The following is a 24,017-nucleotide window of genomic DNA, read 5'->3' on the forward strand; positions in this document are numbered from 1 at the left end:
CCCAGCGATGTATAGAGGGCCCAGCGATGTATAAGGCACCCAGCAATGTATAGAGCACCCAGTGATGTATAAGGCACCCAGCGATGTATAGAGGACCCAGCGATGTATAAGGCACCCAGCGATGTATAGAGCACCCAGCGATGTATAGAGGGCCCAGCGATGTATAGAGGACCCAGCGATGTATAGAGCACCCAGCGATGTATAGAGGGCCCAGCGATGTATAGAGGGCCCAGCGATGTATAAGAGGGTCAAGTGATGTATAGAGGGCCCAGCCATGTACTGTCTCTGGCCTTGCAGAGTAAAAGGGTAGGAGATGGAGGAGAGGCAGGTGAGGTCTCAGGGTCTGCATGAAGGACAGGAGGAGCTGGGGGACCACCAGGTCTAGTCCTTCCAGAGTGGCAATGGCCGTGGCAAGCTCTGTATCCCTTCCCTTGGAGAATTAGCCCGTGGGACCCCGTGGGACCCCGTGGGACCCTCCTAGGAGTCAGGAATGGAGGGTCGGCCAGGCCCTCCCATCTACCTCAGGGCACACTGTGGCTTTGGCTTCAGGGCGTGGTGGGGTATCCACCAGAGAAAACTGTTAGGACACAGATTTAAGCCAATAGGAAGTCTTTATTATGTGGTTAGGATCCCAGTGCAGCCCTGTGCCTTCTCAGTGTGAGCCGTTAAGCACAGAAACCGTGTTCTGACTTGACATATTTCAGTTGGCAAGAACAGAAGCAGAACCACAGAAGACAAAAAGTGAGGCTAGTGCATTTAGAGACTTTCCCAGAACTGTGCATTTTGATGGATTAGGCCTTTGTTTCCATTTTGGCTGCTGGTGCTGAGTTTTACAGCCTGAATGGTACTTCTGTCACGGATCAGGTGTACTAAGGCCTGGGGCTCTGTTACAAGGGGACCTTTTGAGGCTTCCGAGCTCGGTTCCTCTAGGATAGAAACACTTTTCTTACTAAACCACAATGTAGCTGGGCAGTAGTGGTGTACAACTTTAATCTCAGCACTTGAGAGGCAGAGGCAGAGGCAGGTGGATCTCTGAGTTTCAGGACAGCCTGGTCTACAGAGTGAGTTCCAAGACAGCCAGGATGCACAGAGAAACCCTGTCTTGAAAAATCAGTACCCGCCTCCTCTGTGCCTCAGGCTGGACCCTGGAAACCTTCACCATCCATCCAAACTCTCCTTGGACACAGTAAAGGAATCCAGAGCGGCCTCCTGAGCAGAGCCGTAGAACTGTGAGGGTTAGTCGCAGCACAGAAAGGTGGGCTTTTCCTTAGGCATGGTCTTCGTAGACTCTCTGGGTGGCAGCAACAGGGATGCACATGGTGATGGCTGAGGTCATGACAGGAGTCCAGGGACCACATGGGTCACCTGAGAAATAAGACGGAGAAATGACTCACCAACACCAGTCAAATTGCTTATGCCTCCTCCCTTCCCCACATCACTGCCCACCTCAGAACTGGCTGCTCTGCTGCACATCTCCAGGCTCTGCAGCCACCAGGCTGAAGGAGGAAACCCTGGAACAGGGAAGGTGGACAGGCCAAAGGCTGCTGGGACAGGATGCTGGGCAAGATGGAGGGCCACATTAGTCTGTCTGTCTGTCTTTCCACTCTGGCTCCTCTTAGCTTGGGAGGCTGGGAGGTCTGGACTGGATGTGAGGGCTGGGTCTATGTGCTGCTCAACGGCTGCATATCAGGATAGTCACTTTGAGTGCAGGAGATGACACGGGGCAGAGTGCTCCGTTGTTATCACTGAGATCTGGGTTTGGGCTGGGTGGGCCTGTGGAAGCCTGACCTATTTGGCTAGCGACTTCCAAGTACGGGAGGTCTGCTTAGAACCTGGGCGTGGCTGCTCTTGGGGTAACATTGGGGTAACATTATGAGGAGATGCTAAGCGGTGACTGCCGTGGCTGACAGACAGCAGCATGCCTTTGTGCTTTGTCCTGCTTGCTGTGCTGAAGGCTGAAGCCTGGGCTTTGTGTACTCCTCCTCCTCCTCCTCCCCTTCTAGCCCGCTCTCTCCTACCCTCCCCTTCCTCCCTCCTTTGTCCTCCTCTTCCTTCTCTTCTCTTCCTCCCTCTCCTCCGCTCTCTTCCTCTTCCCACCATCCTCTTTTCTCTTACATCTGCTTCCTCTTTCTACTTCTTCACTCTTGCTTCTCCTTTCTTCTTTCTTCTTTTTGAATTTCTGAGACAAGGCCTAAACTAAATTTCGCAGCCTGACCTTGAACCTGCAGCTCCCTTGCCTGCAGCTGGGATTTATAGCGACAGCACCAGGCCTGGTTAGACAATAGCTCACCAGTTCAAGCTTAGTTTCTGACCTTGGCTGAGGATTTGTGAGGAGCTTGGGTATCTAGGTATGTCCTGCTGTACAGCAGCCTGCCTCTACCCTAGGTATCCAAATGCCTGCCGAGAGTACTGCGCCTCCCCAGATCCACTCACATTCTTAAACTAGCAACTATCTGAGCTTGCACCCCCAGAGAAAACAGAGAGTGACTGTGGTTAGTCACCTTTACCAGGTTTTAGGAGGGTCAAATTCACACTTCCATTTCATGGTCAGAGGATAAAAGGCTAAAGAGGGGTCCCATGCTTTCTCACAGGCACAGCCAGGTGGGGATCACTCATATGCTGGGGCACAGGCAAGGGGGCTCCCCTGGCAGAGCAGAGAGCCCTCCAACTGCAGCCTGCTATCTTCCCTGGGTAGATGACTTCATGAAGCAGAGCCGGGGCATGCTGCTGCTCTACAGCATGAAGAACCCCAGCTATCCCGAGTACATCTTCAGCAGCGAGAGTGGCATCATGTGTCTGGACATGCACGTGGACCACCCCTACTTGGTGGTCGTGGGCTACTACGATGGCAACGTGGCCATTTACAACCTCAAGAAGCCACATTCACAGCCCTGCTTCCGCAGCACCTCCAAGTCTGGCAAGCACACGGACCCGGTCTGGCAGGTCAGCCTGGGGCATGTGGGTTCCGGAGCATGAAGGGGGGACCGTGGGGAGGAGGAAATCATACGCAAGGGGATGGGGAGGGCAGGTGCCCACCAAGAGGCCCAGGAGCTGGATCTGAGAAGAGCAAAGGAGACTTAGGAGTCAAGCGTTTCTTTAGAAGATGGAGCCTGCTGCCCATAAGCTCCATCAGGAAGACGGTAGCTGTCCGCCAAGGCTGAATTAACTGGCGCCAACGGTTAATTCAGTGGCCATGGCTGGATGCATCTGGAACCTCTGGTTTAGATCCTTACTTGTAAATTTCCTGGGCCCTACAGGGACCCTCCTCTGTCACCTGAGAAGGATTTGGGGATGTTCCCAGATAGCAATGGCACCTCTGGGTGTGGCTGGAGAGTCTGATGGGCAGTCTGCTCTTGCACCTCTTTGCTGTACCCATATTCTCTTGACAGGGTTAGCAAGGTAGGCAAGGCCCCAGCTACTCCCCAGTGCGACCCAGAGGTCCCCCACCCCCTTATGTGTACCACTCTCATGGGCGAGTCTGTGGGGGTCACCACAACATGAGGAACTGCATTAAATGGTTGCAGCACTAGGAAGATTGATCTGGATTATATTTTACTTTATTTTTTGAGACAGGGTCTCTCTCAGGCCTGGCTGTCCTGGAAGATCTGAAGAAAGGACAGATGCCTAGTTGTTAGTGCACTTAGCTTGGGCATTTCAGATCAATGGTTTCAAATGAAAGGTTAGTACAAAAAATATGAGAGTAGAGCCAGGAGTGGTGGCGCATGCCTTTAGTCCCAGCACTCGGGAGGCAGAGGCAGGTGGATCGCTGTGAATTTGAGGCCAGCCTGGTCTACAAAGCGAGTCCAGGACAGCCAAGGCTACACAGAGAAACCCTGACTCAAAAAACAAAACAAACAACAACAAAAAGATGAAAGTAGAGCTGTTGTGGTAAAACTAGGGCCTTGCTTACCTAAGTATCCCCTGTTGTCATTTCTGCTGCCTCCTGTGGCACCTTCCCAGGGTTCCTAAGACATCCTAGGAGTGTAATTTGAAAGTCACAGCCCAATCATCAGAGAATTTGAATCGAGGTATAAGTTACACTCTGGCTATAGCATGAGAATTTTCAAGGCTGAGAAAAGGCAGAGGCAAAAGAGATGGACATGTGGTGTGGACATAGGATGGATGGACATGTGGACATGGGATGGGTGGACATGTGGACATAGGGTGGGTGGACATGTGGACATAGGATGGATGGACATGTGGACATAGAATGGGTGGACATGTGGACATAGAATGGGTGGACATGTGGACATAGAATGGGTGGACATGTGGACATAGAATGGGTGGACATGTGGACATAGAATGGATGGACATGTGGACATGGAAAGCCGTGGGAGTTTGTGGAGCCAGGGCTTTATAAAAGAAGGCTCATGTCCTGCATAACACAGGCCCCTTCCCCAGGCAGCTTGCATGGTGCCTGAGCACTGATCAAATCTATAGTGGCGAAGCCTTAACCAGCCACGCTCCGTGCCAGAACAGCATGAGAAAGGGAACAGGAAGAAAGTGTGTGCATAGACTGGTCCAGGGCTGTGTCAAGCAGATAAGGCAGAAGAGGAGGAGTTAGTGCAGTGCCCCTCACCGATCCTCTTAGTAAACCTTCCCTCTCACCTTTACTCTCTAGGATCATGCGTGCTCGCATACATACACCACACACACACACACACACACACACACACACACACACACACTGGGCATGAGGCTGCTAAGTGGGGTGTGAAATACAATTTCCATGAGTGCTGGCGTCTGCTCATTAAACACTTCCCTTTGCAGCTCCCCTGCGCCTCTTACAGCCTGGCCTTTGACACCTTTGTCCCCTCCCCCCCTTTAAAGGGACCGTGTTTGCACAGAAGGGGAAGCGTCTCCAGGCTCATCCGTGTTGTGTCTTAGAGCCTCAACAGCATTCTGGCCTCCCGGGGAAAGCACAAAAGAACCCGCTACCCAGACAGGCCCAGGCAGGACTCAGCCTGGCCTCCTGCAGCGACTCCAATCTGATTCACCAGGCCTAGAGGCTGGAGAGAGACAACCCCTTCTCCCTCCCTCTCCCCCCCCCCCCCCTCAACAGCCATGGTGACAGCTGCGGTTACAGGCAACAGCAGTTACAGGCAACAGGCCTAGGTTGTTGGCCTCCCTCTCTGGACCTCAGCTTGTGACAGAGGGAGGGGACTGGACAGGGGTCCCAGCATGGGGGGTCTGGAGGGAGTCAGAGGATGGAAAGCTCTGGGCACTCGGCCCCACCCCAGCTTTCAGGGACTTGGCTTGGCCAAGCCTACACATCTGGCAACAGAAACTTGAGCCTCAAGCGTGTCATCTTCATAAGACAACAGCTCTGTCTCCAAAACACTTTCCCATATGTTTGCTTCCAGCCCTGAGAAGACGGGTGGGGCAGGATAATTAACCCGGATTTGCAGATGGAGAAATGCAGCTCAAATCTGGGATTTGGGAGCAGGAGCTAGTGTCGGTTTGAAGGTGGGAGCAAAGGAGGCTTTTAAGAAAAAGGCCGAGCCTAGAAGAGGGCTTGACTCCTTTCCGTTGCCCATCTCCCGTCAGGCAGGGAGCAGGCCCCACAGCTGCGCACAGCCCACCTCGCTGGGATGATGCTTATAATGACGGTGTTAGCTAGCGGGAGTTTGTTTTTGAGGCAAGGTCTTGCTGCTTAGCTGGGTCTTGAACTCACGACCCTCCTTTCTCAGTCTTCTGAATGCTATGAGTCATTTCTCACAGATGCCATCAAGCTGAAAGTGTTTGCCACCATACCTGCCCCCATTAGCTACCTGTTTGGAACATGTTTTATGTGCAATGTCCTGAAGGTTTCCCATGTGGCATAGCATGCACCTCTCACAACATGCTTACATTATCGTGACTTCCATGTGCGGCTCTGACCCCTCCAGGATGTGTGGGGAGATTGAACCCGGAACCAGAACTTCGTCCTCCAACTAAGGCTGTTAGAGCCCAACCCAGGGAGAAACTGGGTACCATTTCTGCCAAAACCACATCTTAGGGCAATGCTCTGACTGCTACTGTGGCCCCAGGTTTGAAACAGAGCTGGGTGAAAGAGGCAAGACCGTCTTAAACACGGAGTTCTGGGAACCGGGCTCCCAGAACTTCCACCCGAGCCCCACGGCTCCCTGGGGAGCCACGGGCACAGCCCTAACTCAGCACCCTAACAGAGTTCCGAAGCTTGTGGCTTGGGGTGTTTCAGGTCAAGTGGCAGAAGGACGACATGGACCACAACCTTAACTTCTTTTCTGTGTCATCAGATGGCAGGATCGTGTCATGGACCCTTGTAAAGGTGCCTGCTTCCCAGAAAGGGTCCTGGACCGGGTGAATGGGGAAGTGGGAGGGGCTAATGGCAAAAAGCTGCTGAGCCAATCCCCGCCTTCCTTCCGGCCCTCTGACTGCAGAGCGAGCTGGTGCATATAGATGTCATCAAGCTGAAGGAGGAAAGCAGCACCACCGAAGTCCCTGAGGGGCTGCAGTTGGACACTGTAGGTAGGAGGCCCAGTTCTCACACCCTGAGCCTGACAAACGCATTCAGCCCCAGCCCCCCAGGACCGGTGACAGTGGCAATTCTGTCACACCCCTGCCCTGCAGGTCCCATGGGCACACCCCTGTCCCACAGGTCCCGTGGGCACAGCACTGTCCCGCAGGTCCCATGGCACACCCCTGCTCTGCAGGTCCCTTCCCCTGTGCATACCCTGCTCTGGTTTATGCAGATGAGGTGCTGCTCAGCAGATCCGTCCCTGTTTATGCAGATCTAAGCCTTGTTTACCCAGATCCTGTCCCTGTTTACTCAATTCCTACCCTGTTTATGCAGACTCTATCCCTGTTTGCACAGACCATGTCCCTGTTTGCAGACCCCCACCCCTGTTTACCGTGACCCTGACCCTGTTTAACTCAATTCCTGCCTTGTTTACCCAGGCCTCCCATTCTTGTCTGCCGAGTCCTAACTGCCTAGGGCAAGCAAGTCTGAGGTCCAGTTTCTGTTTTCCTGGCCTGAGCCCAGCCCTCGCAGCGGCCTAGTTCTATTTGTCCAACACTGGGCTGGGTGGGAGGCTCCCTCTGAGAACCAGCTTACGTTTGTCCCCTTTTCTTCTAAGGCTGTGGCACCGCCTTCGACTTCCACAAAGAGATCGACTACTTGTTCCTGGTGGGCACAGAGGAGGGGAAAATCTACAAGGTGAGGCAGCACTGCCTGCCCTGGAAGCTCCTCCCGGGGTCACTTGGACCTAAGCACCTAGGGACAAATCTTGTTCTACACTCATGACGCAGCATGCATGTAGAGGTCAAAGGGCACCTTTGGAGAGTTTGTGGGGCTCTAACTTGGGTCTTCAGGCTTGGGACCTTTTAGCCACTGTGCCATCCTGCAAGCTCAGAAGAGAGGCTTCCTGGATACAAACACATACATACATACATACATACATACATACATACATACATACGTACACACACATACATACACACATATACATATACACATACATACATATATATGTATATATGTATTTTTAACATTTATTTACTGGTGGTGGTGGGGACACATGCATGGAGATCATAGATAGCTGGTAGGCATCTTCCAAGGGTTGAACTCAGGTCACCAGGCTCAGCAGCAGCACCTTTACGTGCCGAGCCATCTCACCAGGCCACGAAGGTATGCCTTGGTCTGCTTGGGTGTGAGAACGAGGGGCTACAATCAAAGAAGATGATGGAGAACGGAGAGAGTAACTTGAACCAGTCTCTTTCTCCCTTTCCTAAGAGGCAGACATGGGAGAAGGGTTTGGGGGAGCCAGGACATTCTGGGGCCCCTGGAGGAGATCTGAACTTGAGCTGGGCTTTCAAGGCCAGATATCAAGCGGACTGATCTCTGACTATGAGGCGCATGGCTGCCAGCAGGACACAGCCCTCACGGCCAGTTCTTTGCCATGTCTCAGTGTTAGTAGGTGAGCATCCCTCTGAACCTCCATCGTCCAGAAATAGCTTTGCTGTGAGCTGTTCTTAGGCTCAGAGGCTCACAATGTTAATTACAGACAGCCTCCCGGGAGCCCCAGAGGCCCAGCCAGAGTTGGTCTGAATGCAAAAGAGAGCCCCACCCCCTCTCTACCACTCCACCACTCTCAGTGGCAGAGAGAAAGAGAGAGAGAGAGAGAGAGAGAGAGAGAGAGAGAGAGAGAGAGAGAGAGAGATAGGGGGGAAGAAGGGGGGAGAGCAGGGGAAGGGAAGGCAGTCGCTTTGTCTCCTAGAGGGAGGGGAAGAGGCTTGCTGGCCAGGGCAAACACTGGGTGGGGAATCTGAAGATCTGAGCTGGCTCCTGGCTCTGCACCTGCCCTTACCTGTAGGAGGTGCTGCTGCTGACTGTGCTGTGGGTGATGTGTGAGCTGCAGAGAACCCATGGCTTTGGCATGGACAAAAGGTTAGGCTGCCCCATCCTTGGCCAAGGGCGTGAGACCCACCCTGCCTTGGAGACAGAAGCTTGAACCCCAGTCCTTCAGTGCTCCCTCTTCTTTCAGGAGTCGGGGGACATGGACAGGTGGGCTCAGGTGCTGATCCTCCAGAGTCCCCGGGGAAAGGTCACTGCTGACTTTTTTCTCACTGTGGAGCCCGGTCTTCCTGAACCATCCATCCTTTATCCTGCCACAGTGCTCCAAATCCTACTCCAGCCAGTTCTTGGATACCTATGATGCTCACAACATGGCCGTGGATGCTGTGCTATGGAACCCATTCCACACCAAGATTTTCATGTCCTGTAGCTCTGACTGGACGGTGAAGATTTGGGACCACACCGTCAAGTGAGGGGCCTGCCTCGGCCCTCCCCTCCCCTCCCCTCAGCTCTGCCCCGGGCCCTCCCATCCCCTCCTCTCCCTGCAGCTCTGGCACTGTGACCCTCTGTGTTATGGCTTGTCTCTTCTGCTACTGCAGGATGCCCATGTTCATCTACGATCTGAACTCAGCTGTGGGTGACGTGGCCTGGGCACCGTACTCTTCCACTGTGTTTGCAGCGGTCACCACGGATGGGAAGGTGAGTTTTTTTTTCTTACCCTGCTGAGACCCCCATGGAGACAGGGAGGCACCTCGGGGTCTTCTTCCTGGAGAGCCCACCACATGCTACCCTAGGTCAGCAGAGGATGATGGGCACAGGACTATGCAGGGAAGTGTGAAGGCATCCTTCATCACAGGGGGCCTCCAGGAAGGAGCAGCAATGTTCCCCTTGGGGAACAGGCCATCTGGGGACCTGAGGTGTCATCCAGAAGTTGTCCTCCCCGAGGTCCCTGGGGAGGGGCACAGAGGGGCCAATCACTGGTCTGGAAGGGTAGTGAGGCCATCGCCTCCATGTCACCCCATGTCAGCCAGCCAGCCATTCCCTGAACACATTGCTAAGAGGCATCCATGGCGCTCAGTTTCAGCCTAGGATCGATCTGCTGATTGTGGGACTCACGTTATAGTGGAGAAGAAAACAAAAACAGGCATCAAAATTCCCACCGTGTAGAGCAGAGAACTGCAAGAGGGTGGGGCGGATGCAGATGTGTATAGCATCATTATTCATAATCTCTAAATGGTGAAAGAAGCCAGTGTCTATCAAGTCATGAGGAGCAAACAGAATGCGGTGTACATGCAAAAGGCGCATACTCAGCAGACAAGGAACATATGACAACACAGATGGACACAGAATGCTCATGCTAAGTAAAATATGCAAGACATGAAAGAACAAATACATGGTAAGACTAAAATAAACTTGAGCAGCACGCCTTCATGTCAAGAGACGAGTCTATAGAGGTGGAGAGTAGGTTTGCCTTTGCTTTGGATACAAGGGTTGAGAAAAAATGGAGAGTACAAAGTTTGTCTTGTGGGTGAAGAAAACATCCTAAAATGTGCTGTGATAATGGTTTGATAAGTGAATATGCTTAAAAGCAAGAAGCATATACTTTCAGGATAGTAAATGAATGAGTCTTATAGTATGTGAATTATATCTCAATAAAACTTACATCAACGAGAGAAGCCAAGCTTGGCACTACATGCCTATGCCTATAGTCTCAGCATGCAGAGGGCAAACTAGAGGACCAGAAGTATGAGCCAGGTGTGGTGGCGCACGCCGTTAACCCCAGCACTTGGGAGGCAGAGGCGGGCGGATTGCTATGAGTTCGAGGCCAGCCTGGTCTACAAAGTGAGTCCAGGACAACCAGAGCTACACAGAAAAACCCTGTTTTGAAAAAAAGAAAAAAAAGAAAGAGAGAGAAAAAAAAGGGGGGGGGGAGTTTGAAGCTAGTCTGGACTGCACAGAAAGTGCCATTGGACCAGACTGAGCTATATAGTGAGACCCTGGGGTACCATGGATGGTGGGTAGTGGTGCGGCTTCTTAGAAAAGGCTTCTTTGAAGAGGTGAAACTCAAGCTGAAAGCTGAATGGTGAGCACCACCAGCCTTTGTTTTTATTTATTTATTTATTTAGACAGGGTCTTATCTATTATGTAACTTTGCCTGTTCTCTGACAGAAACCAGGCTGGGCTCTAACTCACAGATATCCATGTGCCCGCGCCTCATGCATGCTGGGGTTAAAGGTGTGCACCACCGCACTCTGCAGAACGGGCACTCTGCCGATGAGGTGGGGAAGCTGCCCACACTGAGGACAATGTTACGAGGTGGGAAGGAGCCCATGAGGCTTAGGGACTGAGCAACTACACCTGGGCCACAGCAAGTAAAGGGGAGAGGCCGTGAGATGAGGACATGGACAAGCATGGGATCTGACTCCAAGGAGACTGGGAGAGGTTGTTTTAAGGGGAGCCTGGGTCCTGCATGGAGGACAGAGTGCAGATGGGCAGAAGCAGGGACACTGGGTAGGAGGCTGTTGCCACAGAAGCTGATAGTGACCTCACTCCAGGCAAAGATAGTATCAAATATTTACTGGGCACTGAGGGATCAAACCCAGAGCACTCTGTATTTGTTAGCTGGGATGAACCCTTGGCTCTGCCACTTAAAGGCGAGTTAGCTTCCAATGGTTCCCAAGTCCTCATTTATAAAATAGGAACAGTAGTAGAACCGCAGTGTGGAGCGGTTGTAAGGGGTTTATAATTAGATGGTCCAGCCTTGTAACACTCCTGTCCAGAGCCTGGGACGTGGTAAGTATATTAGACTGGATAAATGGCAGCAGCCATTGTTGGTTCTTTTATAAAACATTGGGTTCCTTTGTGGTGTTTTCATATACACACATTTGCTCTTTTTTTGTTGTTTTATTTTTTGTTTTTTTATTTTTCGAGACAGGGCTTCTCTGTGTAACCTTGGCTATCCTAGACTCACTTTGTAGACCAGGCTGGCCTCGAACTCACAGCAATCCACTTGCCTCTGCCTCCTGAGTGCTGGGATTAAAGGCGTGTGCCACCACACCTGGCTCACACGTTTGCTCTCACCCATCTTCTTCCCATGCCTTTGAACCCTACTCCCGTTCCTTTGTCCCCTCAAATGGTCTTCCATCTAATAGCCTCCCCGCTGCTTAAGATTTCTAATCATTTTTATCCTCAGTCATGGGAAGAAAGCAAACCGACATGAAAGCGCCTCTGCCATCTCTCCGGCTTTGCTGTGTTGACCCTTAGCCTTCTGTAGGGGTCTCAGAAAGCCCGAATGGGAGACCAGGACAGTTTACCCAACTGTGACACTAACCTCTCCCTAGGCTCACGTGTTTGACTTGGCTGTCAACAAGTATGAGGCCATCTGCAACCAGCCTGTGGTGGCCAAGAAGAAGAACAAGATTACCCACGTGCAGTTCAATCCCATCCACCCCATCATAATCGTGGGTGATGACCGTGGGCACATCACCTGTCTCAAGCTCTCTCCCAACTTGCGAAAGATGCCAAAGGTACGAGGTCTATAAGTCCAGGCTACCATCAAGAGCTAAGGGGGGCAGACAGGGAGGAGCCAGGGGCCACCTCAAGTTTCTAGTGTGAAGGATTCCAGGTAAGGATGGTGTCACTGCCCGAATGAGGAGGCTAGGAAAACCAAGTCTGTGAGGTAACAAACAGATCGGTTTGACCTGTTGCATATGAGTTCCCTTAGGGTCCAGCGAGGAAGTTTCCAGGAGTAAGTGGCCTTGGGGCATGGAGGAGGCTTACTGGAGTTCAGGATGCTGTCAGTGTGACAGGACTCCAGGAGCATCATTGCTGGGCTTACAGATTCAGCTCCAATGGTCCCTAAACTCGGAGCTGTGGATCTACCCAGGGAAATGAGCCGTGAGCCGGGTAACTAGGTCAGCGGCCATGCAGGCCTCCTGAATTCTGGCTTCTGTTTCTCGGGTCTCTAATGGTGAGAAGACCCTTCCCAGAGCCCAAGGACCCCAACTGTATGACACAAAGCCCAGAGAAACCATCTTAAATCTATACCTGAGCCCAAATTCAAACTTAAGACTCAAGCCTCACAGCACAAGCCTTAGAGTCCAGAGCCCAACTTAAAACCACAGAACCCATTTGGACATAACAGTGGGTATGGCTGTTTGGCTCTCTACCCAGCTTTGGGCCAGGGTTGGCCAAGCTGCCCTGATCACTGACCCTCCAGGGTGATTTGAGGCATATTCTGCAGTTTAGGACAGGGTTTGGGGCTTGTCTTCTTCTGCCCCAAATGTCCTTACCCAGCCCAGACTGTGCACCGTTCTTTGGCTACTGGCATAGACCATTCCCCATCATGGCCAGGGAGGCACGGGCTGGAAGTACGGATGCCCTGTAATTGTAGCCAGCTGAGGGAGGGGGTGGACTCGGCTAGAAATAGTCAGAAGGCTGCTAAGCGCCTGCAGCTGTGGCCCACAGGCTGTGGTGGGCTTTGGGGGTTGGGGGAAGTCAGGCATGGCCTAAGTCTCTTTGCTGAGCCTGGCTCTTTGGCCTCAGTGGGGAGAACAGATAAAATCTGTTCTTAATTTAATGAGGAGCAGGCTTAGGAGGGCAGAGCTGGACAGCCCCCCTGGGAGGAGGATGGCGGACACGATGAGCACGGTAGATATGAAAGAGTCCTGCCCAGTGTGATGCTGGGAGGCAAGATTTATCACAGGTCCATCTCGTCACAAAGCAAGGGTCAGCTGTGGCTGAGGGAGCTGAACTCCGTGAATCTGCAAACCTAAATCACCAAGGATCCGAGCAAGGACAGTTTGGGGCGAGTGCTTGGGAGGATTAGAAGTTCCTGTGAGATGCCTTCTGACCCTGTCAGCAGTCAAGTGATTCATACAAAAGGAAGTCCTCAGGGCATCCCTGCAGCCCCTCCTCTGGGAGCTGCTGGTTTCCTACCCTTCCTGAGAGGACTTACCTCACAGGCCCAGACTTCTCTCCTCCCCCTCCCCTTCTCCCCAGGGATTTCCCTGAAGGCCAGGAGAGGTCAAGAGCCATCTTTCCCCGACTCCTGCACAGATGGGAAAGTGAGGCCTAGGAAGCCAGGGGACTGGTCCAGTCTTCTGGGGGCTAACCAAAGCAATGGGGCTAAAAATCAGGTCTCTAAAACACCACAGCGTAGGGTAAAGCTGAGAAACAGCTTAGTCACGGAGGGAGAACTGGGCCTGTGCTTCTCCTGAGTGGAGCAGTGAGCCGGGTAGTGGCAAAGGGGCTATGGGAACAGATGAGGGAACAAATGGAGGGGTCAAGGCCAGGGGGGAATCGGAGTGAGAATGGGGCCAGGAAGAAGCCAACTGGCTCTGCACACTCTCCTTGCTGTATACCTCAGCAGGTATGGCTGGGGCAGGTGCCAGCAAACAGTGGGCACAGGTGGCAGAGAACAGAGGGAGGGCAGGGAATCGCAGCTGCCCAGCCTGTCTCACCACAGTCCATATCCTAGTGTCTGGACAGTGGAGAGAATTTGACTGGTGTAGCCTGCTACAGAATTTTAAGGCCTGTGAGCCAAAGATACTCATGTCCAAAACTCCATTTTCTCAGGCCCAACTTACCACACTGAATGCTTTGCAGGTAGGAGCAAGGGTCATAAGCTCAGGATCTAAGAGACAATAACCCCCCTGGAGTGACGTGGGGAAGTGTCTGCTCTAATGGGTTTCCTGTGTACTTCCCCGATCCTGGGACCATGACACATCAAGTCTGGCTTCAAGTGGTACCCCTCCCCAACAGGTCTGAGGACACCTGTGGCCTAGTCCACACCCCCTCTCACCTGCCGCACACATCTGTCCCCTCTTTACAGGCCTGCACACATCTGTCCCCTCTTTACAGGCCTGCATGTAGCTGAGCCTAAGACTCAGCTCCTGCTGCTCCCCAGAGCCTCTGGCTGTCCCTGGCCTGAAGGGCGACCTCTGAGGGACTGGGAATAAACGTCTTTCCCGACTCCTGCCAGCACCGCGCCCTGGATTCTTTTTTTTTTTTTTTGGTTTTTTGTTTTTTGAGACAGGGTTCTCGGTGGTTAGCCTAGGCTGTCCTGGACTCACTTTGTAGACCAGGCTGGCCTCAAACTCACAGCGATCCGCCTGCCTCTACCTCCCGAATGCCCAGCCAAGCTTTGGAGCTAGAGTTGGATGCTCCTCAGCAAGGCCTCTCAGTCACCTTACCTGAGAGCTTAGGGACGGAACAGGAGTAGCAGGGACCCAGTGTTTACAGGGCAGGGGAAGGGCAGGGAACAGCTAGGGCATACTGGGAAGAGGAGCCAATTGTGGTGCCCAAAAAGAAGCAGCAGGCCTTTCACCATTCCCACGGATATTTCCCCTCTCCCCAGGAGAAGAAGGGCCAGGAAGTGCAGAAGGGTCCAGCTGTGGAGATTGCAAAATTGGACAAACTGCTAAACCTGGTGAGGGAAGTAAAAACCAAACCATGAGAGGCTGGCCCCGGGCCCCACGTTCTGAACCCAATGCTTACTGCCCTGTACCGGTATGCCATGCACCAGGGATGTACCTCACCCTGACCAAGTCCCAGGGTTTGCTTCTTTCATTCTGGTTCCTAAGGTCATGCCACCTCTCTCCACGATTTGACCCTCAGCATCCATCATACCCTCTTTGCACAATAAATCCGTTTGGAAGCTTATCTCAGACCTTTCATTTCTTCTCTACCACACAGACCCCAAGAAGAGGAGAAATCTCAGTGTAAGCCATAGTCCTGTTTATTATCTAACAAACAGTGGGAGGACCAGAGAAGGGGCCATGCCTGGACACCCTACCATTATTGCCACAGGTTCCAGTTTGCTTCCCCAACCTAGAGAGCCCAGAGGTGCTGAGCCTAGGGAAAGAAAGGGTAAACTCAGCCCTTGGCCCTTGGGATGGAGCAGAGTCTGGAATGGCCCTGGCCCTAGCACCAACTCCTAGCCCCCCTCTCCAGGCCTGTTCTCTCGGGCTCCTCAGGCCTCTCTCGGAGCCAGGCTGGCTACAATCTAGGCTGCTGGGTCCAGCTTCAAATAGACTGGACTCTAAATTCTGGACCCCAGGCTGACAGAATTCTGGGATCGGATTCCACGCTGTGACTCGGGTGTTCTCAGGTCCAGGCCTCCAGGGTAGGCCAGGGGCCTTCAGGGCTGCAGCAGGTAGCTGCCTTCATGGCTAGGCTTCTGGGGTGGTGGTGCCTTCTCAGGACAGGGGCCAGGGCTGGAGTTGGGACTGGATTCCGAGAGAGAATCGGCGTCAGCAGAGCGAGAGTGGCAGGCCCAGCAGAGAATGACCCAAAGTAGAAGCAGCAAGAAGCCCACAAGGCCGTTGCAGACGATGGCGATGAGAGCCCCCTGGGAGATGGCTGCCCCCATGACAGGCAGCACCCTCAGGCCAGCGCAGACGGCAGAGCTGCCTCAGTGGCAAGGCCCATGCCGAGGCACGACTCTGGAATGGCCGACTTTCCAGGGAGGCTGTCCCATCCACACACAATGACTCCTGGGCAGTGAAGATGCCCACCTCCAGTCCCGAGCCTGAGGAGGTACAGAGCAAAGTAGAGGGAGGTGAGGAGAAAAAGTGAACTGCAGCCTAGGGGGGGATGGCTCCCCTCTTCTGACTTTGGCCGCAGGCAGAGAGCATTGAGTCCTAGCAGGCTCATGTACCCCACAAAGCCAGCACCTCCATCGGGCCTAGCTCTGAGCACCTGGGTGCTGTGGTACAGGCAGAGTGGGGAAGCTGTAGTGGGCAGGCAGCTTCTATCTCACTCTCCTTGGAACTGGTGGGTATAGCCTAGCCCTCCCTGCCCACCAAGCTTCTAGCTTTCAGACATGCTGTTGGTGGGCGGGACTGAGGCAGTCCAAGGCCCAGGAGGAAAAGGATTATGACCAGCGGCTTGGGCAACCTCTCTTTTCTGAGGGCTGCAGTCAGCCAGTCCAGGAGACCTGCAGAGGTGCCAGCTCACACAGAGAGAACTTTGTGGAGGCCCTGGCAGGGACGGGTGGGCTCTGAGTATCCAAGGCTGTGCACCTAGGTGTACCTCTCTCTGGGGCTTTGCCTCTCTGGGCCAGGTGTGTGTCTGAAGGTACATACATCCCCCTTTCTGGATCTGCATTTGCCTCTGCAAACCCACCTCTGTGAAGGTGTGTGGCTGGCTGCCTGTCCCTACCTCTGAGCGAGCGTCTTGAGTGTTTCATGTGTGTGTCTCATTTCTCTGGCAGTCTGTCTGTGTATCTCTGTCTCTTTTCACGACTGCATGTCCCTCTACCCCCGAGGACACGTCTCTTTCTTTCTCCATGGGGTCCGTATAGGTGGTTCTGTGCGGCTTGCATTTGTCTCTGCCTTTGTGTCTATCCCCCAAGCTGTGTGTCTCTGTCTGTGTGGGTCACTATCTCTTCATCTCAGTTCAGGATCTCTCTATCTCTTCCCCCCCCCCCCTTGGGGAGCCCCCCTCCCCTTACCTGTGTTGAGCCCGTTGCGTGCCCGCGGGAGGGTCGGGGCAGCGGGATGCTCAGCTCCGACTCAGGCTCGAGAGCCTGCAGGCGGGGGGCGGACGGGAGGCGGGCAGGGGCGACGTCCACTCCCCGGGCCCTCCCCCTGGGCCGCGCAGCCTCCTCCGGCCGCTCCCGCCGGGGCACGACCGGGCTGGCCTCTGCCGCGGGCTGTCTGCGGAGAGCGGGCACCTCCTCCCCCTGGGGCGGCGCCTCCTCCGCGGCCGGGGCCGCTAGCTCGCTCGCTCGCTCGGCGGCGCTCGGGCGGCGACGGCTGGAACGTCGAGGAGTTCGGCTGGGCTCGGCTGCGTTCGGCTAGGCTCGGCCACGGCGGGAGGGAGTCGGCTGAGCTCGGCTGAGCTCGGCGGGCAGCAAAAAACAGCGTAGAGCCCCGCCTCGTGAGTGGCCAGCGGCCTGCGGCCCTTCGGGGGCGGAGCCATCTCTGTGCCGCTGCCGCCGTTCAATTGGCTGGCCCGGCCAAGTTCCCGCGCCATTGGTTGTGCTTTGGGGTGGGACACGACTGTCCTGGTGCAGGAGAGAAGGGAGGGGCTGGAGGAGGGGGAGAGGGGATGAGGGGGCCACTTTGTTTTGATTCATCCCTTGAGAGGGTGGAGGGCCAGGCCACCTCTTTGCAGCGATTTCTAGCACCTTCCACACCTGGAAGGCAGCCCCCGCCTCTAAGCGTCCATCCCTCCTTATCCGGGAGAAGTCTGTTATCTGGAAAAGTCCATGTGTCTCCACAGCTGACCCCCCTCACCTCTTATCTCTCTGCACATCCCTTTCCCAGCAGAATGGACACTCTGCATCCGGACCTTACAATACCTACAGATTGCCCCTGGTCCTAAGCACAGTGTGCTCTCCCGCAACATAAGAGCTTTGTGGCGGTTTATTGGTTTCTCACGCAGTGTTGGTCACAGGCTTTGTGCTTGGCTTGCTGGAGGGAGCCTGAGCCACCTGAAGAATGGCTCAGCTCAGCCCGAACTAGATCCAGGCCTGGAGGATGTCCCGCTCCCCATCCTCAGAGCTCTCCCAAGACCCAAGGCAGCTTGGACAGGAGCGGTCAAGTGGGCCTTCCTCTCTGCGACCGTCACGTGGCACGGCCGGTGGCTCTGAGCTCACACATGCGAAACAAGCGTGTTCTCTGCTACTGAGCTGCATTCCTAGCCCTCCAGAGGTTCTTGAGTGTTCTTGTGTGTGCCCTCTTACCTCACACGCTGGCCATGGACAATCAGCTCTCTCATGTGACTCCCATTGCTCCACCTCCAATCTTAACGGCTCTCTGAAATACTACACAGCAAAATGCCTCCTGGAGTCAGGGTGCGTTGGGCAAGTTTCTTGACTCTCTTAAACACAGCTTTCTTCTCTGTAAGATGGTTATAGTAATAGCTACCTGTCAGGGTTTTCCACTAATTCATTTATACCATACCAACTACATCTCAGCAAGTGCCAGAGGACATAAGCCAGGACCAGGGGCCTAAGGGTCAGGGCCCCTGCTTCCAAGAAGACCCCTAGAAACCTGGATACCATTTTGAAAATGAGAAACAGGAGCATAAAGTCATCTGAACAGCTGAATCATCTAAAGCTACTGTGTTAGCGACTGTCTAAAATAAGCCAGAGACCCTGTGGAGTTTGTCAGGATGGATTCATTTTAGTCCCTCCCTTCGTTACCCAGCAGGGTGGGGGCATTATGAGAAGGATCAGATCAGTTATAGGAAAGAGAGGAGACATATGGTCACACATCTGAGTGCAGTGTGAGGGAATTTGCGACCTAGCTGCAGGGGATCGGGTTTTATCCTGGAAACAGTGGGGAGTCACTGAAGAGTTTTGAGCAGCGGACGGATGTAATCATGGCAGAAATTAGAAGGATGATCTGGGCCGTTGGGTGGAAAGAAGTTTTGAAAGCATTTGAGAGTGAAAGATACGCTTTCTTTCCCATCAGCGAGGAGCTCCAAATGTCCTGAGCAGAGTGGAAGAGCACTGGGGGGGGGGGGGGGGGGGGCGCTCAGGTACACCAGTAGGCAGAACTTAGCAGACGGGTGAGAAGAGGAGGGCGTTCCGGGGTAACTGGTGAGTAGATGCAATCTGTGATGCAATGTCCAGTGATAAAGAACACAGAAGAGGGGCCAGCGGCGAGATGGCTCAACTGGTGGAAAGCGCTTGCCACCAAGCCTGATGACCTGAGTTCAGGCCCTGGGATCCACACAGTGGAAAGCAACAACTGACACCCCCACACACACACCCCGTGCTACTCCCTGGAGCGCACATGTGCCCCCACCAAATAAATATGATTTCAATGTGAGCTTCAGCAAAGGACTTAGGCAATAAGATTTGGAGATGTCAAATTTGAGGGCGAATGCTTTATGGAGCTGCTCAGTTAGGCATGGAAAAGGAGCTCCAAGGTTCAGGGAAGTTAAGTCAGAATCAGCTGAAACAGTCCCAGTAGACCCGTCACACGCCCTGGTAACCCCCACTCTCATGATCTCCCATGCTCACCTGGTCCACATGGTGACCCAACTGCACACCCTGTTCACCCCCACTCTCATGGCCTCCCATGCTCACCTGGTCCACATGGTGACCTGGCCACACACTCTGGTCACCCCACTCTCATGGTCTCCCCGCCACACACCCTGGTCACCCCCACTCTCATGGCCTCCCATGCTCACCTGGTCCACATGGTGAAAAGATTACTTCGAACAATTCCAGATATTAAAATCTTATTGTCTAGGACCTAGACTCGGTTGTCAAGGAGAGACCTGTGGATCAGCTGCTACTGTTGTCACTGCTTCTGTTAGAATGCAATTCCTCAGAAAGCACTCCGATTTGTTTAGCTTTGGACTAGTCATCAGTGCTCAAGAGATGGGCGTCAAATTGGGTAACATGACCCACGTGGCCCACATGATCCACATGACCCACATGACCCACGTGACCCACATGTCCCATGTAACCCACATGGCCCACCCTATAGAGTGGGATGCATGGCTCCCAGAAGACTGCTGGAGAAGAAACAGAATGGCAGATAGTATTGCCACCCATTGCTTGCTGGACATAGGCACATCATTTTCTCTGTATATGATTCCAAAACATCCTCACAAACTCCTAGACTGAACCTCAATGGCTTAGTCCCCAGATTGGCATTGTCGAGAGGTGGTAGAAACTTTAGGAGGTAGGGCCCAACCTATGCAGGGTGGCCCACGCCTTTATTCCCAGCACTCAGGAGGCAGAGGCAGGTGAATCTCTGTGAATTCGAGGCCAGCCTGGTCTATAAAGAGATTCCAGGGCAGTCAGGACTCTGTAATAGAAAAACCCCTGTTTAAAAAAATAAAAAAGAGGTAGGGCCCAGTGGGAAGTATTTGGTCATGGCAGGGGTGCTCTTGAAAGGGACTGTAGGACTCTGAACCTCTTTATCTATCTATCATCTATCTACCTTTCTTTCTTTCTTTTTTCTTCTTTTTTGGTTTTTTGAGACAGGGTTTCTCTGTGTAGCCTTGGCTGTCCTGGACTCCCTTTGTAGACCAGGCTGGCCTCGAACTCACAGTGATCCACCTGCCTCTGCCTCCCGAGTGCTGGGATTAAAGGCATGTGCCACCACCGCCCGGCTCTCTATCTTTCTTTTCTGGCCCAAGAAACAAGTAGCTTTGCTCTTTCTGCCCTAATGTTCTACCTTGCCACAAGCCCACAAGCAACTAAGCCATAAACACCTAGAAAACTGTGAGCTAAAACAAACCTTTTAACTTTGAATTTTTTATTACGTTTATGAACATATGTGCATATAATTTACTTATTAATGTGCGAATGCGCATGTGCAGGAGCCCCACAGGTGTGCCGGCCAGGCAGAGGACAACTTTCAAGAGTTAGGTCTCTCATTCCACAGGTGGGCTCTAGGGAGGAAACTCAGATTAGCAGACTTGGTGGCAAAAACATTTACCCATTGAGCCATCTTGCCAGGCCCTCTTTCTCTTTTCTATTTAAAAGTTGAGTATCAGTTGGGCGTGGTGGTGCACACCTTTAATCCTAGCACTTGGGAGGCAAAAGCAGGTGGATCTCTGTGAGTTTCAAGCCAACCTGGTCTACATAGTGAATTCCAGGACAGCCAGAGCTACATAACGATCCCCTGTAAAATAAATAAATAAATAAATAAATAAATAAATAAATAAATAAATAAGTATTGAGTATCTCAAGTGTTTGTTACAGCAGTGGAAAGCTCCTTGTCTTGGTTACTTTTGTTGAAGTGATAAAATACCCTGACAAAAGCAACCTAAAGCTACAATGTTTTTTTGTTGTTTTTTGAGACCGGGTTTCTCTGTGTTAGCCCTGGCTGTTGTAACTTGCTCTTGTAAACCAGGTTGGCCTCTAGCCCACAGAGATCTGCCTGCCTCTGCCTCCTGAGTGCTGGGATTAAAGATGTGCGCTGCCACTGCCCCTTAAATAAGAGTTTGCTTTGGCTCTCAGTTGAAGTTGTAGCTCATCACAATGTGGAATCCCAGCAGCATGTGCTGGAGGCAGCTAACCATATTGTATCCACAGTCAAGAAGCAAGGACTAATGCATGATTGTGCTCAGCTTACTTTGTTTTTTTGTTTGTTTGTTTGTTTGATTTTTTATACAGTCCAGAATCTTAGCCTAGGGCATGGTGTCACCCACAGAGGGCAAGTCTTCTGACCTCAACTAACCTAATTGAAGCCGCCGCCACCGCAGTTATTTCCAGGAGATTCTAGGTCTCACCAGATTGACCGTTGAGAGTGTGTTGTATATATGACAATAGAGTCACCTCCTTTCCAATGAAGGGCAACTTTGCTACTAGCTCTGGTGGTTATAGGACAAGTGTTGAAGTACAAACTCTCTGGGTAATGTCCCTTCCTGTTCTGCTTAGGTCTCCATGAGAAATGAATGCAGCTTCTAATAAGCTCAGTCAGTGCCTTCTGACTACCTTAAAAATAATGAACACCCGCCAGGCGGTGGCGGCGCACAACTTTAATCCCAGCACTCAGGAGGCAGAGGCAGGCAGATCGCTGTGAGTTCAAGGTCAGCCTGGTCTACAAAGTGAGTCTAGGACAGCCAAGGCTACACAGAGAAACCCTGTCTCAAAAAAAAAAAAAAAAAAAAAAAAAGAATGCCCAGTAAAAGTCCTAATATTTAGAGATGGAAAATAGAGGATAAAATGGAATAAAAACAAAACATTATGTGTTATATGTCACAGGGTCATTGTTGGCCCTCATGGTATCTGTTTGTTGACTCCTTTGGTTGTGACGTTCCTTGGTCAGCCTGTCTAGTTTTTATTCACAGTGATGGATGAGATGCTTCTTCAGTGTCCTGAGGAGGCTGCTGTGGAAGAGCTCCCTGTTCCAATGACATGACATGCCTCTTCTAGTGGCACTTTGGGGATCGTCCTGGATTGAGCAAGCATAGACTTCTGCACTTATGAGGATTAGGTGTGGACTTCCCTCTCCAGATGATGCAGTACAGGTGCAGTGTGCTAGCTTGGTGTGTGTGTGTGTGTGTGTGTGTGTGTGTGTGTGTATCTGTGAGTATATATGTGTGAGCGTGTATGTGTGTGAGTGGGTATGTACGTGTGTGAAGGCATGTGACTATATGTGAGTGTGTGAATGTGTGTGAGTGTGTGTACGTATGTGTGACTACGTATGTGTAAAAGAGTGTGAGTGTATGAGTGTGAGTGTGTGAATGTGTGAGTGAGTGTGTACATGTGAGTGGGTATGTGTGTAAGTATGAGTGGGTATGTGTGTATGTGTGTGAGTGTGAGTGTATGAGTATGAGTGGGTATAGGTGTATGTGTGTGAGCATGTATGTATGAGTGTGTGTATGAGTGTGTGTATGTATGAGTGTGTGTATGAGTGTGTGTATGTATGAGTGTGTGTATGTATGAGTGTGTGTATGAGTGTGTGTATGTATGAGTGTGTGTATGTATGAGTGTGTGTATGTATGAGTGTGTGTATGTATGAGTGTGTGTATGAGTGTGTGTATGTATGAGTGTGTGTATGAGTGTGTGTATGTATGAGTGTGTGTATGTATGAGTGTGTGTATGAGTGTGTGTATGAGTGTGTGTATGTATGAGTGTGTGTGTGTATGAGTGTGTGTATGAGTGTGTGTATGAGTGTGTGTATGTATGAGTGTGTGTATGAGTGTGTGTATGTATGAGTGTGTGTATGAGTGTGTGTATGAGTGTGTGTGTGTATGAGTGTGTGTATGTATGAGTGTATATATATGAATGTGTGTATGAGTGTGTGTGTGTGTGAGTGTGTGTATGAGTGTGTGTATGTATGAGTGTGTGTATGAGTGTGTGTATGTATGAGTGTGTGTATGAGTGTGTGTGTGTATGAGTGTGTGTGTGTATGAGTGTGTGTGTGTATGAGTGTGTGTATGTATGAGTGTATATATATGAATGTGTGTATGAGTGTGTGTGTGTGTGAGTGTGTGTATGAGTGTGTGTATGTATGAGTGTGTGTATGAGTGTGTGTATGTATGAGTGTGTGTATGAGTGTGTGTGTGTGTGAGTGTGTGTATGAGTGTGTGTATGTATGAGTGTGTGTGTGAGTGTGTGTATGTATGAGTGTGTGTATGTATGAGTGTGTGTATGAGTGTGTGTATGAGTGTGTGTATGTATGAGTGTATATATATGAATGTGTGTATGAGTGTGTGTGTGTGTGAGTGTGCCCCAGGAAAGGCATTTGAAAAGTCTAATGACCTGAACTGGACCCCTGCGACCCACGAAGGGACAGAGCCAGCTCCTTCAGGCAGTCCTCTAATCTCCACAGGCTCTGGAATGCTCATGAGCACGCCATGGCTCTCCCACCACCACCAACACCACCAACAATAACAATAAATGTAAAAGCTCAGTAAATTCAGCAACAATAAATGACTTAGCAACTTCATTGAGGGGCATCCCACTTGCTAAGGGCGGATTTCATTGACTCTAAGGGGCTTCGTTTCCCACCCAGCTTAAACAGCTTTGGAATCAGAAAGGGGTTTTCAAGTAATGGCATGTAATAGATTTTCAGGCCTTTTGTTCCCCTTAGAAATTCACAAAGAAACTTGCCTTTTGTAACGGATGGGATGTGAACTTTTGAAAGCATAGTAATTTTATCAGTCAGAGTTCCTTTGACAAACAATAGAATCTACACTGGATAGTTAGAGCAGAGAGGGGACTTGTCAGAAGAGATTATTTAGCCCAGACTTTTTTTCGGCCCCCAGGGGAAGTGGAAAT

The 24,017-nt window shown here is 51.9% G+C and overlaps 2 protein-coding genes across 2 annotated transcripts in view; one reads left to right on the plus strand and one right to left on the minus strand.

Moving 5' to 3' along the window:
- The window catches only part of Dnai1 (dynein axonemal intermediate chain 1), a 70,491-nt gene extending 55,507 nt beyond the window's left edge, over window positions 1-14,984 (plus strand). Inside the window, exons 13-20 of the mRNA XM_051157952.1 lie at window positions 2,696-2,943; window positions 6,200-6,289; window positions 6,402-6,489; window positions 7,098-7,177; window positions 8,635-8,783; window positions 8,914-9,013; window positions 11,656-11,841; window positions 14,673-14,984. Of these exons, the coding sequence (XP_051013909.1) occupies window positions 2,696-2,943; window positions 6,200-6,289; window positions 6,402-6,489; window positions 7,098-7,177; window positions 8,635-8,783; window positions 8,914-9,013; window positions 11,656-11,841; window positions 14,673-14,771 (1,040 nt within the window). The 3' untranslated portion in view covers window positions 14,772-14,984. The remainder of the gene's footprint in view (window positions 1-2,695; window positions 2,944-6,199; window positions 6,290-6,401; window positions 6,490-7,097; window positions 7,178-8,634; window positions 8,784-8,913; window positions 9,014-11,655; window positions 11,842-14,672) is intronic.
- Window positions 14,985-15,051: 67 nt separating this feature from the next.
- Window positions 15,052-16,861, minus strand: Enho (energy homeostasis associated). The gene is made up of 2 exons (XM_051157940.1): window positions 16,770-16,861; window positions 15,052-15,845 (listed from the first exon to the last, which is right to left on the minus strand). Exon 2 carries the CDS (start codon window positions 15,684-15,686, stop codon window positions 15,456-15,458), a length of 231 nt encoding a protein of 76 aa, XP_051013897.1. The 5' UTR covers window positions 15,687-15,845; window positions 16,770-16,861; the 3' UTR covers window positions 15,052-15,455.
- Between the last annotated feature and the right edge of the window lie 7,156 nt (window positions 16,862-24,017).

This window comes from Acomys russatus, chromosome 2 (genome assembly GCF_903995435.1).
Source record: "Acomys russatus chromosome 2, mAcoRus1.1, whole genome shotgun sequence".
NCBI lineage: Eukaryota > Metazoa > Chordata > Mammalia > Rodentia > Muridae > Acomys > Acomys russatus.